Genomic DNA, 16,414 nt, shown 5'->3' with positions numbered 1-16,414 from the left:
CAAGGTAAAGGTGGATGAGAGGAATGGGTTGGAAAGAAAAATTCCTGTAGATACATCATTTAAGGAGGGCAGTATGCCCCTCATACTAATTTCATAGCACCCTATCACTACATACACCCACATCCTTGATTATTTTTGGTAGTAAGTAATTTTTCCTAATGAAGAATTAACATATTTTGACTCATTTATTTGGCATGTTCTTGTTGGCATGTTTCACTCACACATACATAGTTTTGTTCATGGGCAAAACAGGGAACAGTAATAGTGCTTTAGAGTAAAGAAAATACAGCAACAGGAAGAATAAAAATTCCCACTCAAAGAACACTAGATTTAATTTGTAGTTATGAATGATGCTGGACGCTCATTTTTTATTTAAGTGTGAGTTTTGCTCAAAAAACCTGGATGGTTACTTCTTCAGATATGGAGTGTTGTGAGACAAAGTTTCCGCATTCTATTCCTGTTGTTCAGACGTTACTGATTCGATTTTGTGCTTGTAATGTAATCTTTAATTTATAGAAGTGTATGTTACCTAAAAACCCCAACAACTACAGGCCAAAACCATACAACACTTCTAAATTTAATTATTGAAATGTATATTGCAGTGATTTACCTTTGCCATTTTATGTCTCTACTTCTAAAACACATTTCTGAGTAAAAATAAGAATTCATCCTTATCCTTTTTATTTTTTCCCAGACCAAATGTGTGTGGATCACGTTACAATGCCTACTGCTGCCCTGGATGGAAAACGTTACCTGGTGGAAACCAATGCATAGTCCGTAAGTTAATCTCGTTCTGTGCTATGACTGATGTTTATCTTCGTGCTTCTGTGTCTCAGGGTGGTTTTATTGTATACCAGAACTGAAATGTGTTTCTCTATGTTTTCAATAGCAGCTATGCATGATTGCTTTACCATTTAAGATATGTTAAGCTAATATACAAAGTTTCATGGGCTACAACACAGTGATGTGACACCAATATTTAACAAAAGATTAATGTCGTCCACATGTTCTGTTTAAGTCTCTAGTAAAGGGTTCCAAGGGGTGTGTGAACTCTTGGGAATGAGTGGAATATGTTAATCTATTTAGGTTAATGGAAGGAGGCAACAGCATCAGGCCAGCAAATGCATTTTCTCCACTTCTTTGGACCATATCCCTGAAATATATATGTAGGGATAGAAATATATGCATACATCATAGTGCTACATGCATATTCACGTGTAGTAGAACAGTGTACCAGAAATAATTCCTAAAGGCAATTTGCCCAAGGCTGATAAGACTCTCTCCAGAGATCCTGCAGCAGTGTGCTGTCAGATGGGAATGACTGCTCTTGTCTGTGTGTGGTGCAGAAATAAAGGAAGCATTATGTTGCTGCCTCAGTGCCATCCTTCCTCCAGGAAGGTCTGGTAAAATGGAAAACAGTTTCACTTTTCCAAGGAAATCACCCCATATCTAGTGTGGCCTGTGGCATGTTCCCAGACCTTTTCATAGCAGATGTTGAAGATCTAGGTCTTAGCTGCCCCCTATAAAGATGCAGATGAACAGGAGGATCTGTTTTGGGATCTGTTGTATGCGGTTTAATGAGTTTGTGGGTATTTATGTTATGGTACTGAATTTTCTGTCAGGTGTTTTTTTATGTGTTTGAGGTTTTTGAGACATATTTTAAAGGCATTTATGTTTTCTTAATAGCAATCTGCAGACATTCCTGTGGGGATGGATTTTGCTCTAGACCAAACATGTGCACATGCCCAAATGGTCAGATAGCCCCCTCCTGTGGTTCAAAATCAAGTAAGTATTTCTTCTGTGTCTCTGATATTGCTCTTTTGAGTCTGTGAAGCTACTAAGGTATGTAAAATAGTTCAGTGGTCAGTATTTAAGACAAATAACCTCTCAGTCACCAGACATACTTTTACCACAGGAAGGGAAGTGTAGCTTTCTATGATGAAACTGAAGAATGACTCAGAGATGGGCTTTTGGAGACGCTTCTTTTTTTGCCAAATCAAACCCAAATCAGTCTTATTGGAAGCTATTTTCATTTGCCACTTTGTAACACTAATTCCCATCCTCCTTGTTTTCTGGAAAATACCTTATTTCTGTTCAATGGTAGGCATGAGCATGTATACAACAAAAGTTGTAATGATAGAGAGACAACTCTTGACAATTGGCTGATCTTGACATGCTTTGGAATTTCCTTCAGATTTCAAGGATTATATACCAGACACTATGTAGGCTGTATGCTAATACCTAGGCCTACAAGCTTTAGAGTATTTCCTTGCCAGGCTCAGTACATATCTTCTGAATCTAATACTGCTGACTTTCTTCAGGTGACACTTCTGCAGGTACTAGAGGTACGGAGTTGCTCAAGGTTTTAAGTGGAACAGCTTTTCATCAGAAAAACAAAGATTCTTTGAAAATGAAGCTTTTCAGAGAGATGAATTTTCCTAGAAATGCTTGTATTTCAAGTTTTCAAGGAAGGTTCCCCAGAGGCAGGGAAAAATAAGTAAAATTAAATTCATTCAATGAACAGAGAACTCAATGGCTAAACATGAGTTGAGTGTTTGATATTGAGTAGGATTCGTATCTGAGATGCCAACTGTAAAGTACTCTGTATTCTCATTTGAACGTGGTTCTTGTCTCTTAGAATGTAGAAGATTTAGTTTTTTTATGACATGTGAAGTTTCTGGAAAGAATTTTGGGGGACACTTGTTCCCACAAATGCCTATAACTATCTGAACAACATATTAACAGAAGTCAGTGGGGGATGCACTCAGCTGAGGTCTCTAATATTATGCAAAGTGGTTATCCTTTTAGTTCTGAATATCTTTTGAAACTCAGTGTGTGGTCTGCTTTGCTTCTGTATTTTTTACTTTGCCATTTTTTTGCTTTCCTGGTTGATAAGAGTTTTCCCACATAACTGACCATTTCAGTTTGTGGTCTTAGCATCCTTTTAATGCTTTTATGCCAGTGGAAAAACATAAACAACTGCAGAATGTAATGGAATGGCATGTACTAAAATGGTAAATATTGTTCTTTGTAGTTCAACCCATCTCATGCTCCTGTGATGTATGTTAGGGAGAGGACAGCATGAGGAAGATGGGGAGCTATGGAGTTCCCAGAGAGTACTGGAGGGAGGGAAGGGTGCAAAATGCTGCACAAATGTGTGTGGTGGTGTGCTCCTGCCTGGGTTTGCAGCTACTGTTTTACCAGGTGCTTATGCCTTAGTCCTGTAAGGCAGTAAAGGAAGGTATGACCTTCTCGCCATACCCTTCAGGGCACAGAAGGAGAGATACATCCCTGTACCTGTTACATGTTTTGGCACCTTTGGCAGGAACAAGTGGGCCTTACCTCATGTTTTTCTTTGGCCCCACTCTAGTCTTTTGTGAGTCAAGACTCAAAAGAAAAATAGGGTAAAGTTTTTGGTTCTTCTTGTAGCTCTTCTTCTGAAATACTCTACCATTGTTCTCCAAGTTTTAGCTTTCATTGGAGTTGTTCAATTTCTGCAGTGATGTAATATACATTTTGTGTATGTGGTTACATCCCCTTTATTTATTAAAACATACCAATTCTAAAAGCAAAAGTGTCTGGTAAGTTGTAGAGAAAAGAGACTCCACTGCTTCTGTGCACTCATGTTTAATATTTTTATGATTTAGCACATCATTAGGACTTACAGAACATACTTTATGTAACTCATTTGTGCTGTTGGCACTGTAGACAAAAGCCATGAATATGTATTTAGACAATCGACCACAATGACTTAGATCTGCAATTAGAAAACAAAGTAAAAGTAAAAAGTACTGTTTGACACCAAATGGTTACTTTCAACTACCTTTGGTAACAGTTAATATTTTGTCAGAATATTAATTCTTTAAACCTTATTTTAATGATATGTTTTTAAAATAAGAAAAAATCTAATTAAATAATTAAAAATCAAATGTAAATTATATATGTTTGTCACATGCAAAATAAAAATAGCAAATATGAGTGAAAATTCCATGATTTCTCAGAATTAAGTGTATAGCTTCTTGTACATGAGATGTGTCTGAGATATCCTTTAGATATTTTAAGCTATGTGTGTCTTTAGTACTTAAACAATCAGTAGTGGGCACAGATTTTCTAGCAGGTACATCCATAGATAGAAACTGAATTGGCAGTGACTCTTATACTCTGGTTGTCTGTCAAAATAAAATATTTAATGTGGATTGGAAAGCATGTGGATTCGAGAGTAAAACAAAGCCTCCAAGTTTGATTCTCATGCAGGTCAGTTTCTGGGGCTTTTCTGGTTAAGAGTCAGCTTTAGGAATCTGATTTGTGGTTGAAAAGATCAACTGGTGGTTTTCTCAGCAGGGATTTTAGTGACATCAGTAAACTTACTGACTGAGTAGTGGTTATTTCTGTGTAATTAGTGAATTTTTGGGTGTGCTTACAGCAGGCTTGGAGATAAGAGTGCCAAATGTGGAGGCCTCCCTGCTGCTGGCTGTGATGTGTGTGTGCTCTGACGCTGCAGGTGCAGCTGTGTGTGGTGTGCAGCGCTCCGTGCTGTGGGAGGTGTCCTGTGCTTCGTGCTCTGCCAGCTCTGCCGTGGCAGCGGCTTCACTGCCGCCCCCAGAGCTCCCGGCTGAGGCTGCTGTGTCCGTGTCTGTCACTGCTGCAGGGTGCTGTCACAGCTGGGGCTGCTGTGTCCGTGTCTGTCACAGCTGGGGCTGCTGTGTCCGTGTCTGTCACTGCTGCAGGGTGCTGTGTCCGTGTCTGTCACTGCTGCAGCCCGTCCCCTCTTTGTGCCTCATTCATGCTCTGTGATCCTGCCGCGTGTTAGAGCTGCTGCTCTGCCCCTGGGCGAGCACAGGGCAAGCGAGGAGGAGAATGTCGGGCTGCTCCCAGGGTTATGGGTCAGGTCTGTCTCTGAGCTGAGCCCCTGGTTTTGCTTCTGTAGTCAGAATGGTTTTGGCCGGCTGAAACAGGGGAAGGCATTTGCTGCTGGGGTTGTTCCTGAAGGAAGGGAGCTGTGACAGAGGCAGCTGTGGTGGGTGCTCGGGGTGATGGCTGTGGAGATAAGCGTCTGTGTCCAGAGCCTGCTCTGCGCCCCTGCCAGCAGCATCAGAGGCACAGCCGAGGTCTGAGCTTCTCCTCAGAGATTTCCTGCCCGGAGTCTTCCTCAGAGACTGCCCGTGGTGTGGGGCTGAGCCCGGGCCTTGGCTCCGTGTCCTGGGACCCCACTCCTCAGGTGCTATGGGTGGCATCTGCTCAATGGCAGTAAAACCTCAGCCCCTTATGTTCTGCTACTGTCAGAGGTGGGGTAAGGTCTTGCATTTCGAATGTTCCCAGAGTTGTTGAGGGTACTGCGGATTTTGTCTATGCCTTGTGCAGGGCCGTGGGGCAGCAGGCTCGTGTCCCGCCTTGGCGCTAACTGCCGTCTCTCTCTTGAGTCAGTCACTTGACAGAGAAAGCACGCTGAGCATCTGGGATGCGATGCGGCCGTCATTCCTTGTTTACAGCTCCTGGCAGGCAAAGCCCTGCGTCATGCACGGCCGGGGCTGGGAGCGTTTCCTCGGCAGTGGCACAGAGGCAGAGCCGGCCTCTCCTGCGGTGCCCGCTGGCCGCGCTGCCGCGCTCAGCCTGAGGGGCCGGGCCAGCGGCGCCGCCGGTTTCCCACCTGAGGAGTGCCGAGCCTCCCACCTCACGTTTCTGAGTTTGGGATGGCAGAGTGGACAGCCGGTGTGCTACCTCTCGTCTGCTTGGTGAGCTCCTGCACGCTTCATGAGCGGTTGTGCTTGTGGCAGTGCTCTGGGTGTGATGAAGTCTTTACTCAGTTTTGCTGGGTATTTATTTAAAAAGTCAGGAATTGTTATGATTAAGAGGGCAGCACTTTGATAAAAAACACAACTTCCGCCCACACGCGAAGCCTGTGTGGATATGTATGGTCTTGCTGGCTCTTTTGCAGGTTTATAAAGTTGTGTTCCTGCAGTTATTCCTGTTTTGACTTAAGACATTTCCAGTGCAGACTGTTTACAAATTGGATGTGAAAAAGAACAATAATTGATTAAAAGCAACCATTTATTGATATTAACATTTCCTGTGCATGCCAAGATAAGGCAAAGCTATATGCACTGATTCACTAGCCTTATGGTAATTCCTGTGCTTTTTCGTTGAGTCTCTGTCAGTGTGATATCTTGGAACTGTTTATTTCATTTACTGGAATATCTCCACTGACATTAATGGAATTGTTGATATAGCTGAGAAAAGAGAACCTGGACCTGCATTAATATGCTAGTTTTCAAAAATGCATTTTTAAAATCATTATCTGGGCTCCAGACAGCCTTTGAATGTGTGTCTGTAAACTTTTGGAAGGATAATATTACAGAATAGTCTGTATGATTTTGGAAGTACTCTTTCCAACATTCCCACAAAAGAGGGCAGAAAATAAGTAATTAGTTTACTGACTATGTCAGTGATCCTCTTGCCTGGTAATAGGCAAGAAAGCACACTGCTTTAAATGGCTCATTTTAGTAAGGATGACTGGGTGTCCCAGCAGTCTCCCATAATGATTTTAGTTTTAAAAGGAGGAAGAAGTATTTTACCTTGAAAAAGTTATTTTAAGAAGCAGTAAGACAAGTTATGGAAGCTTTGTGTGTGTATCCCCAAAATGAGGAAATATACTTTATTTATAATGAACAGATAAGATGAAAATCATCATTTAAGCTACTGTTAACCTTTTAATCTCAAATTTAGTTCAAACTACTTAAATGGCTTTGGTCTTCGTGTGGGAATGGAAATTAGCTCTTGGCATAGCTTGCTCTAATTGAAATCAGTTTGTGGTTTTTAAGTTCCTTCCCTGCTTGACAGATGATATCATTTCCTATGCTTTTTGTAATCCCCTCTGTTTTTCTAAGATTGTATAAAGCTAGTTGAACTACACATTTTAAAGTAACTGTACACCTTTTTCTGACCTACTTAGGACATTGTCCAAAAATCTTCACCAGATATTCACTCTGTATTTGCAGACAATTTTACTTTTTCTTGAGGAATGTTAGTACATTTTTGTTGCTTGAAGTACTGTAGTACATCCAAAGCAGAACAAAGATGTATAATAACTCTTAGACACATAAGAAATGTAATGCACAGTTTTTGCTTTTATAATTGAAGAATTAAGGTTACTAGTGTTTTAAATACTAGATAGCTTTCAATTCTTTCTCCAGTTTTATGTTTTACTTCTGTTTTGTGGAATCATATTGTTATAGAAGGCAATACAGTTAAAATTATTATTTCTGCTTGAAAATAAAAAAAATTCTGTTCACATACTTCTGAACTGTTAAAAGCCAAATGATGCCTAAGAGTTTTGTGTGAGATGAAAAATTTGGTGTTTGGCATGGCACCTGTTAGCTGCAGGCTCTGATGGGACATGCAATTTCCGTTTTTCAATCCTGAGCATTTCAGACAGCATGGTGTAGGTATCCAGTGGTCCATCACAATCTACTGAAACACTGATCAGACTGTAATCCTATCTGGGGAGGAGCCTTTCATGTGGCTCCTGTTAGGAGGAAAACCATTTCCCAGCTGCTTACTGGAGTGCAGGCCCCAGTTCCCAGCTGTGCTGGACAGCAGGCCCTGTAAGGACTTTGCTTTGTTGGGAGATCTGCCCACTTCTCTATGCCTTATGAAGAGCCTGACATACTTTCAGTTGCTCCCAACATCTAGTTAAGAAATATATTTGCCCTTATTACTAGAAAAATTACTCAGAGACATGATGTTTTACTGGCATGGGGCTTATGTTGCCTGTTAACCATTATAAGTGATAGGGTTGCAGCTGGGGAGAGAGTGCTGCTGCTCCCCTGCCTCTGCCCTTGGGAGGGAAAGGTTGTTGGCTCTGGGGAAGGGCTGTCTGTGAGCTCTGCAGCTCCCAACACAGCAGCTCTACTGGTGGGATGAGCCCACAGTTGGCATACAAAAAGAAATCACTCTGTTATTTCTCCCTTTTATGCAAGAAATCCTGCTTGGCCAGGTCAGCTTCTGGTGTTGCATGTATTAGCAGAACAGGGTTGTCTTCAGGAGCTTCCTTATGTGCTTCCCTTCAATACTTCCCCACTTCCCAGATGATAAGGCTCCCTTTCTAATGATGCTGTCTGCCAGAAGTTTAGTACTTTTCCCTTATTGAAGGCTTTTTCTCATAATTGCAAAGTAGGAAAGAAATGTTGAGGATTTATGCTCATGTGAAATACCTTTGACTTCATTTGAATGAGAGGGTGCATCAAATTCTTGCACCATGTCCTATAATCCTTAGGAACTCTGAATCTATATTGTGTTCTGTAGTGCCATTTTCCATGTGTCCTAAAATGTGCATTCTTGATGACTTCTAAAACTTTCTGGTTCACTGAATCAATCCCTAAAAAAAAGTAAAAGTAAATGTTTACCTTTAGCAAAAAGTAAAGTGTTTCTGACTGGTTTGATTTAACTGAGGAAAATCTTTTTTCCTTTCAAGTCCAACACTGTAACATCCGGTGCATGAACGGAGGTAGCTGCAGTGATGACCATTGCCTCTGCCAGAAGGGATATACAGGAACTCACTGTGGGCAGCGTAAGTACACTCCTAGAATGTAGATACTCTTATGTGGTTCTGTGATGTGTGAATTGGACACTCTTTAGCACTAAGCTTCAGCTGCTGTTGAGCTTGTTTTTGATCGGGTATAGTGAAATTTTACAGAAAAATACATGTCTTTGTAATGAATGCTGAGTGAATTCTTATTGATCAAGACTATTAAAACACCATGTGACAATAATTGGATATAACTTGATCCTATAGTTCTCACGCTGCCATAATTCCCACTGACCTCCAGGATTTCTTACCCTCTAGAGCAGTGGGTCATACATCTAAAGTTTACATGGGATTCAGTTTTCATTTTATAGATAAAATGAGGATTTTTAATAAAAAGTCTTGTTTTCATTTCAGTGTTTGCATCAGACTTAGCTAGTATGCTTTAGAAATTTTGATGTTGTCTTATTAGAGTTGATTGACAGATTTTTTTATTTGCTCAGTCAGTCCTTAGTCAAAAGCAATCCTGGATGTGCTGCTTGAAATTTCTCCCAAACTGACTCTGGTGCTCTCTTGTTCTTGGCTGGAATGCTGTGAAGTAACTCAAATAAGGATGTAGACACTGCTTTTAACCAAGGCTGTCACATTGCTATCTAGTGAAATATTGGTCTGACACAGAAAATGTGTTTAGCCCATTTAATGAAAACCTTTTGTGCTCTGTCAAAATCAATGGCACACTTTACATGAACTTCAGTGGGACCAGGAATTTACCCTAATAATCTGGAGGAGGATCACATGGTGAAAGGATTAAGAATTGTATTTCTGCATTCACTGTGAAATATCAAGTGGATAAAAGAGGATAAATGGAAATCTTCTTTCTACTGATGTGAATGTGAAACGGAACAAAGAATAACATTACTCAATGAACAAGAAATTGTATCTAAAATCTTCTTTTTCATGTGCATGTTGTATTTTCTAATAATATCTGAGAAGAATTTCTTTTGGAGTTTATGATTAAAAAATTGACTTCTGAAGCTAGTGACAACATGATACAGAGGAAGAGTATTTGAATTAACATCGAATAGATATTGATTAAATTTTGCTATCCTAGTTAATAGCCTTATTTTTTTAACACCAGTGAACATCCTTTCACTACTGAATTATTACAGAAGGAACAAACACATTTGAGGATTTAGAGTTGAACTATTCCTCTCCATCTTCTATCTGCAATCTCTATCAGTGTTTGTTTGTTACAAGTTTGAAAGATATTATTTTGAAGTTATGGGATTGTCCAGCTATCCCAAAGGGAAAGGCTCTGAGAGGTCAGAAAAGCTGTGGTTGTTCCTGTATTTGTGTTATGCTTCACTGATGATGAGCTCACGGTACTAATGAGGCCAGGAAGTAGTAAAAGGTCATGAAGTAGATTCTAGGAAAAGAATTTGGTCTGTTTACCATTTTTACCAGTTTACCTAAGTTGGCCAAGTACATACCTTCATGTCTTTCTGAAAACAGCTCAATAAAGATTACTCTTGCCTTCCCTTTGATGCAGCTGTCTGTGAAAATGGATGTCTCAATGGAGGGAGGTGCGTAGCTCCGAACCGCTGTGCCTGCACGTATGGCTTTACTGGACCCCAGTGTGAGAGAGGTACGTGCCTTAAATCAGTGGCAATCATTATGTTCCAGCACCTCCAGCAGTAGGTAGTTGGGCCATTACCTGTTGTATTCTATAGCTGAATTGATTGTGTTTGTTTTTGTTGCTCTCAAGACAGAAAATAAATTGTAAGTAGCATTTTTAGAAGTATGTGAACTTCATAAGGATAGAGGCCAGGAGGAAACACAGACATAGCTGTTTACTTTGTTTGTGATGAAAACACTCCAGTGGAAGAGGTGGCAAATGAAAGTGTGTGCTTTTGCTCAAACTCCAGTTTCCAAGTCATCAGAAAAAGTCTTTGAATTTGATGTACATGATAAGTAGCATCTTGTCTCTGTAATGTTTTCTTTTGCAGACTATATTTGTGAGCAGTGGACAATGTTTAGGTATAATCTTTCCTGGTGGTGGGTGGAGTGAGAAATTGGTGGCACAGAGCCATTTGAGCCAAGTCAAGCTGTCCTGAAATTACATGCATGCCATTGAGCACAATTGAGGTGGAAGTCTGTAACTTACATGCCTTGTCTGTAGGCAGTTTTTTACTTAAAACACGTGTTTGATTTTATAGTTATCAATAAAAGAGAAAATAGACATTAATGAGCTGTAGTATTCCTGGTTAATGCTTGCTTGCTGTGTTGAGGCCAAATGATTGTCATATCTTCCCAGAAACCCTCTGAAATTTGGCTGCTTTCACAGATTTTCTGCAGTCTCTCTACCTAGCTGAGCTAATATGTTCCCCTCCTCTAAAAGGGGTGTGGTGTTTTTTGGTCTCAGAATCACATTATGCCATGAGAAAAACTTTTTTCTGAAGATAACTTTTCAAGTATAAACTAATCTTGGTCTTAGAATAACTTGCCTTGTTCAGCACATGCACCTGTGTGGTCACTGGGGAGTTGTCTGGCTGCATATGATTTTACACAGCTGTCAGCTAAGTAAGAGGTCCATATTTTGAATCTAGCTTTGGAAAGTTCTGTGGATTTGACACTCCCTGGTGGGCTTCTGATGTACATGTGAATGGATGTTAGCCAGAAAATTGACAAGATTCATGCCTTGTAGAGTAAAATGGTGTGTTTATAAGAAAGAAAAGAAAGAGGGGAGGAAACAAAACAAAACCAAAGCATCTCTGTGCATGGAGTCGGGGGTGGGGGGGGGAAGGAAAATACTCAAGAGAAATGGTGTCTTAAACTATGCCATTTCTGGCAGAAGCAGGAGAAGCAGATTGTTTTGAAAACACCATTTCTGGATATAAATGTAATGTGCAGTGATACAGTTTTGTGGCATACACATTCTCCATCTGTTTGGCTGTGATTTGAGTTCTAGGTTATGCCATCCCACAAACTAAGAGTTATGGAAGTAATTTACTGCTGTGTATCATCCAGTGCTTTTTTCTACAAGCATCAACTAACAGTAACAGTCAAAGAGTGTTTGTGGCACATATGTCACACACCAAAGACTATTCCAGCCTTTGCTGCATATGTCATAACTCAGAGCTGACTTGAATAAAAAGATGTCGAGGCAACCAAACATGTGGGGTTATTCTAATAATCCGATAGGGAAAACATTTAAAATGTTGCAGGTGGTTGGAACAAAATTCTTAGCTACAGAGACAAGTTGTGTAGTTCTGTTCTAAAACAGTGTCTACTGTTTTAAGTAGTTTTTCCATACATTACCTCAGTCAGTGTTGACCGTGTGATTGTTAATGAAGACAAGACTTCTGTGTAGATCAAGGGCTTTATCTGGTGGAAGATCCACTGCTTTCAAAGTGTAACAAACACCATCAAATTTGTGGCATGAGTATTTCTATGTATTTATTCAGTCATTCTTTGAGAAGGTAGCAGCCGGCCTTGGACCGTTTTGGCACACAAATCACTTTTTTCTATGTCTTAGAAGTGTTAATCTTAGTGTAAAACACTATAAACGTGAGCATAAGGAATTATGAGATTCACTTTTATCAGTGGAGTTCCTCTTCATGTCCTGGGAGTGTATGCCATGCCACTGGTGAGACAGGCTTCACCAGAGCTGGATCAATAACTTTGTCATGGTGCACATGTATCATTAACTCCTGAGCTGTTGTGTGTGGTGTTTGGCTCCTTTCCAGAGCAGGAGAAGCTGCCTGGACATACTGTCAAGTATATGCAGCTGTGTCATAAAACAACAGACCTGGCTTTTCTGTCCAATAGTGTTCAAAAAGGTGGACTTGACATAAACTCAGCAGTAAAAGTGTAGTGGAGTTGGGAGTGCTTCCTACAGCCATTTAAGACACATTTAAAATACATAGCCCAAAAAGGAAAATATTTCACAGATATTGCCTCAGTTAAAAATTGAACTTCAGGGACAGCTTTTAGGAAGGTGTTGAGTTCTCTGGCGGTGGTCCAGGGATGAGCTTTGACATGCCTTTAAGTTCAAACCCAAGATGTCAATATGCTTAGAATTATGCAAGTGCTTAAGGGCCTTCCTGGATTTTGGCCCAAGCTTTCAGAGTTAGTTAAGATCTGAGAGATGCACTCAGCTTTTAGTTTATCAGTAATCATATTATTAATGAAATCACAGATAGCAGAAAATGAAGATGTGGACAAAGCAAAATTTCTCCCACTGGTTAAAAACTGGATGTCATCCTTATGCCATTTTACTGTTAATGCTGAATAACTTGAGAGAGTTACAGATTCTGCAGTTTCTTTTAGACTTGCTGAAGAGACTGAGACCAGAGACTTAGCTTATGTTCCCCTGAGGATGATTCAGAACATTGACAGCTCTTTCTATTGTCTGTAAAAGAGCCTAGAGGATTTAGCTGGCTGTGGGAGATGCCCACGTTTGGGTCATGTGAAAACCTCCTTGTATCTTGCACTTTATGAAAGTCCAAAGAAAAATTGATGTTAGGAGCTCAGGAAGATCAAAAAAACAGATTTGGTAGAGCTGCCTACAAATTTGTGCACAAAGGTTTTCTTGACTCTTTGAAACTGTTTCTCTTTAGATGTTTGGATGATAGTACTTTAAGAGGGTGAGTTCTATATAATAGAAGGTTGTACGTTGTTGTTATCCTTGTATTGCAGAAATGCAATGAAATGTGCTTTTCTTTTTCTGTCTGGATTCATTTAGAGGAACACAGTGGAAGCTTAGAATGTGTTACAGACCTGTTTGTTTATTTGAATGCTTGTGACAACATCAGGGGCTCAATCCTGCTGCATTCTGGAGTTCTGCCACTTGCTTCACATAGGGGCAGAATTGGGCCTGATGTAGTTCAAATATTAAAAACGTACCACGTGTGTTTTGTTTTTTTATGGACTCAGAATATGAGCAAATGATTGCTTTTTCTTCAGACAGAGTCGTTTCTGTACTGCTCTCTTCATGGCAGGAATTTTTGCATAATTTTTAATTATATTTGGCCATTATTAAAAGTTCCCAGAATTAATGCCATATGTAAAAATATCTGTCCCGGAGCCTCCCTATGAAAGTGCAGCCGCTGAAAGTGGTCAAGAGTAATGTAGGGCTCTGTATATTTTTTTTCTTTCTAAATACTACAACGGGTAAAATGTTTTTACAAAGAGGACACTGCACCCCTTAGTGTGCCCCGTCTCTGGTATTTAGTCTAAATGGAAAGTAAATAACAAAGTGTAGATAGCAGCAAAAGTATGTTCCCAAAGCCTTATGTTGCATTTAAAGTAGTATTGCAGCATATGGTAGCTGGCAAACATTTGAATAAACTTGATTGCTGTTGCTTTCTTCCAAGAAACACATCTGTTGACATAGACATGTAGTTTCTGCAGCCCTGTAACATGAATGCATGCATGTCCAGTGTTATAGCAGCAAACTGAAGGATGGCTAAACTTGACGGCCTGCAATAAGGACTCTTGCATACATTTTTCCCCCTGGAAAGTTATGAAAAATGGCTTCAGACTGAAGATCAATATATTTAGCCACAGAGTGATGTTTTACTGACTTTAAAATAATTTCAGTATATGTTGTCACCTTTGGTGTCTTTCAGTTTTAGAATAAAAATTCCATTGGTTATCTTTTTTGAAAAAGAGGTTGAGATAACTGGATGAGTTTTTTAATTTTTAAAATTGAAGCTGCAGCTTTATGGCTGAGAAGTCAGCATCTACAGAATGATTGTGTGTGATTTAGGTGGTTTGTAATACTTAGCAATATAATCAATAGATCTCTGGATCAGAACTCAGGACTCAGCCTGTTATTTGATGCCAAAAAGCATTTTTAGGGATCTTATTTATAGGAAGACTTTTATGCATTGTTCTGGTCTTTGCATGTTCGCCCCATAACGGGTCTTGTGTTGCTTGCTCTATGCTTTGTGTCTTAAAATATCATATAGCTAGTTTTAAAATGTTTCTTCAGATATATGCTTATAAGCTTAATCAAGATCCACAAATGATTAAGTACATATGGCTTAGGTCTCTTGTGAGATGTGAGGGCTCCAACTTTTGTACACGAAGCTGAACATTTACATTTTGTTCCAAATTGAGTTTTGGTTTCAGTCAAACAAATCTAAAGTTTTCATTCAGCTATTTGGCAGACCTTTTTATATTTCCATGCTTTCTTGATTGGCTGCTAAGGACACTGACCTTTAGATGTGCAGTAAAGTATTGTTTGGACGTTGCTTTGTTTTGATTTTAGTCGTAGCAGTGGAGATGCATACAAATTTAATCACAAATTGTGGAGCCTATATTTGGTATAAATTATCGCCAAAACATTTGAATGAAATAGCTGCATTGTTCTGATCTGTAAGATTTGGTTCTTGTATGTAGGACATGGAAAGGACTCACAGGAGAGTCACTAGATCATTCTTCTGGTACTGCAAAGAGCTTTGTTGTTGAACCTGACTCCTGCCTCCAGCTTTGCTGTCAGCTTCTGGCTTCTGTTTGCTGTGCAAAAAATTGGGTTCAATTTTTGGCTGGACCCTGTGCTGGCTGTGCCTGCTTGTGGTTCTTGCTGTCTGCCTTGTAGTGTCTTGAGAAATGAAGAGCGGAGGCCAGTGGAGGAGAGGCTTTGTAGAAGTTACCTACATGGAGAGATTATGGGATGTTGCATGCAGATCATACAGCTATAACTTCTGTATACACAGTGCAGACAGTTAAAAGCTGTAGCTTCCCTGACTGGCCTTCACTGCCAGATCTGTGCTCTGCAGTGTTCCAGGGAGAATTGGAAAGAATTCCTCTCATGTGTTGTATCACGAGAGTAATTTTTTTTGGTGTGTATGTGTGCTGAAAGATTGAATCAGCTTTTATTGATATTGGTTGTCATTGCAGCATGGTGTTACATTTGAGAAATCCAGAATGTGTATCTTAGGGCTCATGTTCCCCTCTTAGAACCATTTTACCAGGCCCATTTTTCTAATTTCAGCCAAAACTTGTAAAAAATAAAATAGCTGGCCACAACTGATTTCTCATGGAACTTTCCAAAGAAAAGGTGCCTTTGAAATGGTGACTCCCAGAGTTGGACATAATATAGGGAATGAGTAAATGCAGCTGAGAACTTACCTAACAATGCCTATTTAGCTGTTTTTGGAGAAAATTACTCCTTCTCTGGGCTGCAATATATTTTGATATAAGAAAGCACCGCTACCTGAAATCCTCTAATTTGTTACAGTGAAAACAAATGTTTTTCTTGTGAATCACCCATTTATAGCTTTTTTTCTTCTTGGGCTGGTAAGCTAAGAATTTTTGTTAGACTTGCCACAGAAGCGAGTATGCATGATGCCTCAGTTGAGTTTGTGATTTACTGGTTTTTCTCTGTTTTTACAATAGATCTAAAACTTTTTAGATGGGCAGTTCTAAAAAAGAAAAGAAACCTCTTTTAAAACATAGATCTAACCTAATGAAAGGATAAACTTATGAAGGCATTTCCAAGTAAAACAATTCTTTTATGTAGGTCAGCGGCAAAATGCTAATGAAAATGCATCTTAAACAGAGGTGCTCAAAGCGGTCAGTGTAACTGTTTTGACACATGTAAGATTTTTTGCTACGTATTTGTAACAGAGCTGTTGAAATCTCTGTAAAAACAAGACTTCTAAAGTAAACTGTTAGATTTAGAAAGAGGTCTACTCTGTATCAGCATAAAAGCTGCAAAAAATTGTGGGAAACAACTACCTAAGAGCAGCTGTAAGGACAGGCACATTCTCACTTCCAGTTGCCCTTGAGAGGTTCATGAATAATGACTGAGTAATTCATATATATATTTTTTTTTATGATAGCTTGTACAGTTTGGCACTTTAGAGAAATGCTGTAGGAAAAGAA

The 16,414-nt window shown here is 39.7% G+C and overlaps 1 protein-coding gene across 4 annotated transcripts in view; it reads left to right on the top strand.

Annotated features, from left to right (window-relative positions):
- Window positions 1-16,414, top strand: part of FBN1 (fibrillin 1) — a 144,875-nt gene that overhangs the window by 13,370 nt on the left and 115,091 nt on the right. For all 4 annotated transcript variants that reach the window (XM_030954970.1, XM_030954973.1, XM_030954971.1 and 1 more), the window contains exons 3-6: window positions 695-777; window positions 1,687-1,785; window positions 8,471-8,566; window positions 10,071-10,166. In XM_030954970.1, the coding sequence (XP_030810830.1) occupies window positions 695-777; window positions 1,687-1,785; window positions 8,471-8,566; window positions 10,071-10,166 (374 nt within the window). The remainder of the gene's footprint in view (window positions 1-694; window positions 778-1,686; window positions 1,786-8,470; window positions 8,567-10,070; window positions 10,167-16,414) is intronic.

The sequence above is a fragment of the Camarhynchus parvulus genome, chromosome 10 (assembly GCF_901933205.1).
Source record: "Camarhynchus parvulus chromosome 10, STF_HiC, whole genome shotgun sequence".
NCBI classification, from domain to species: Eukaryota; Metazoa; Chordata; class Aves; order Passeriformes; family Thraupidae; genus Camarhynchus; species Camarhynchus parvulus.
The sequence above is the reverse complement of the archived record's forward strand: the minus strand, read 5'-3'. Positions and strand labels throughout refer to the sequence as shown.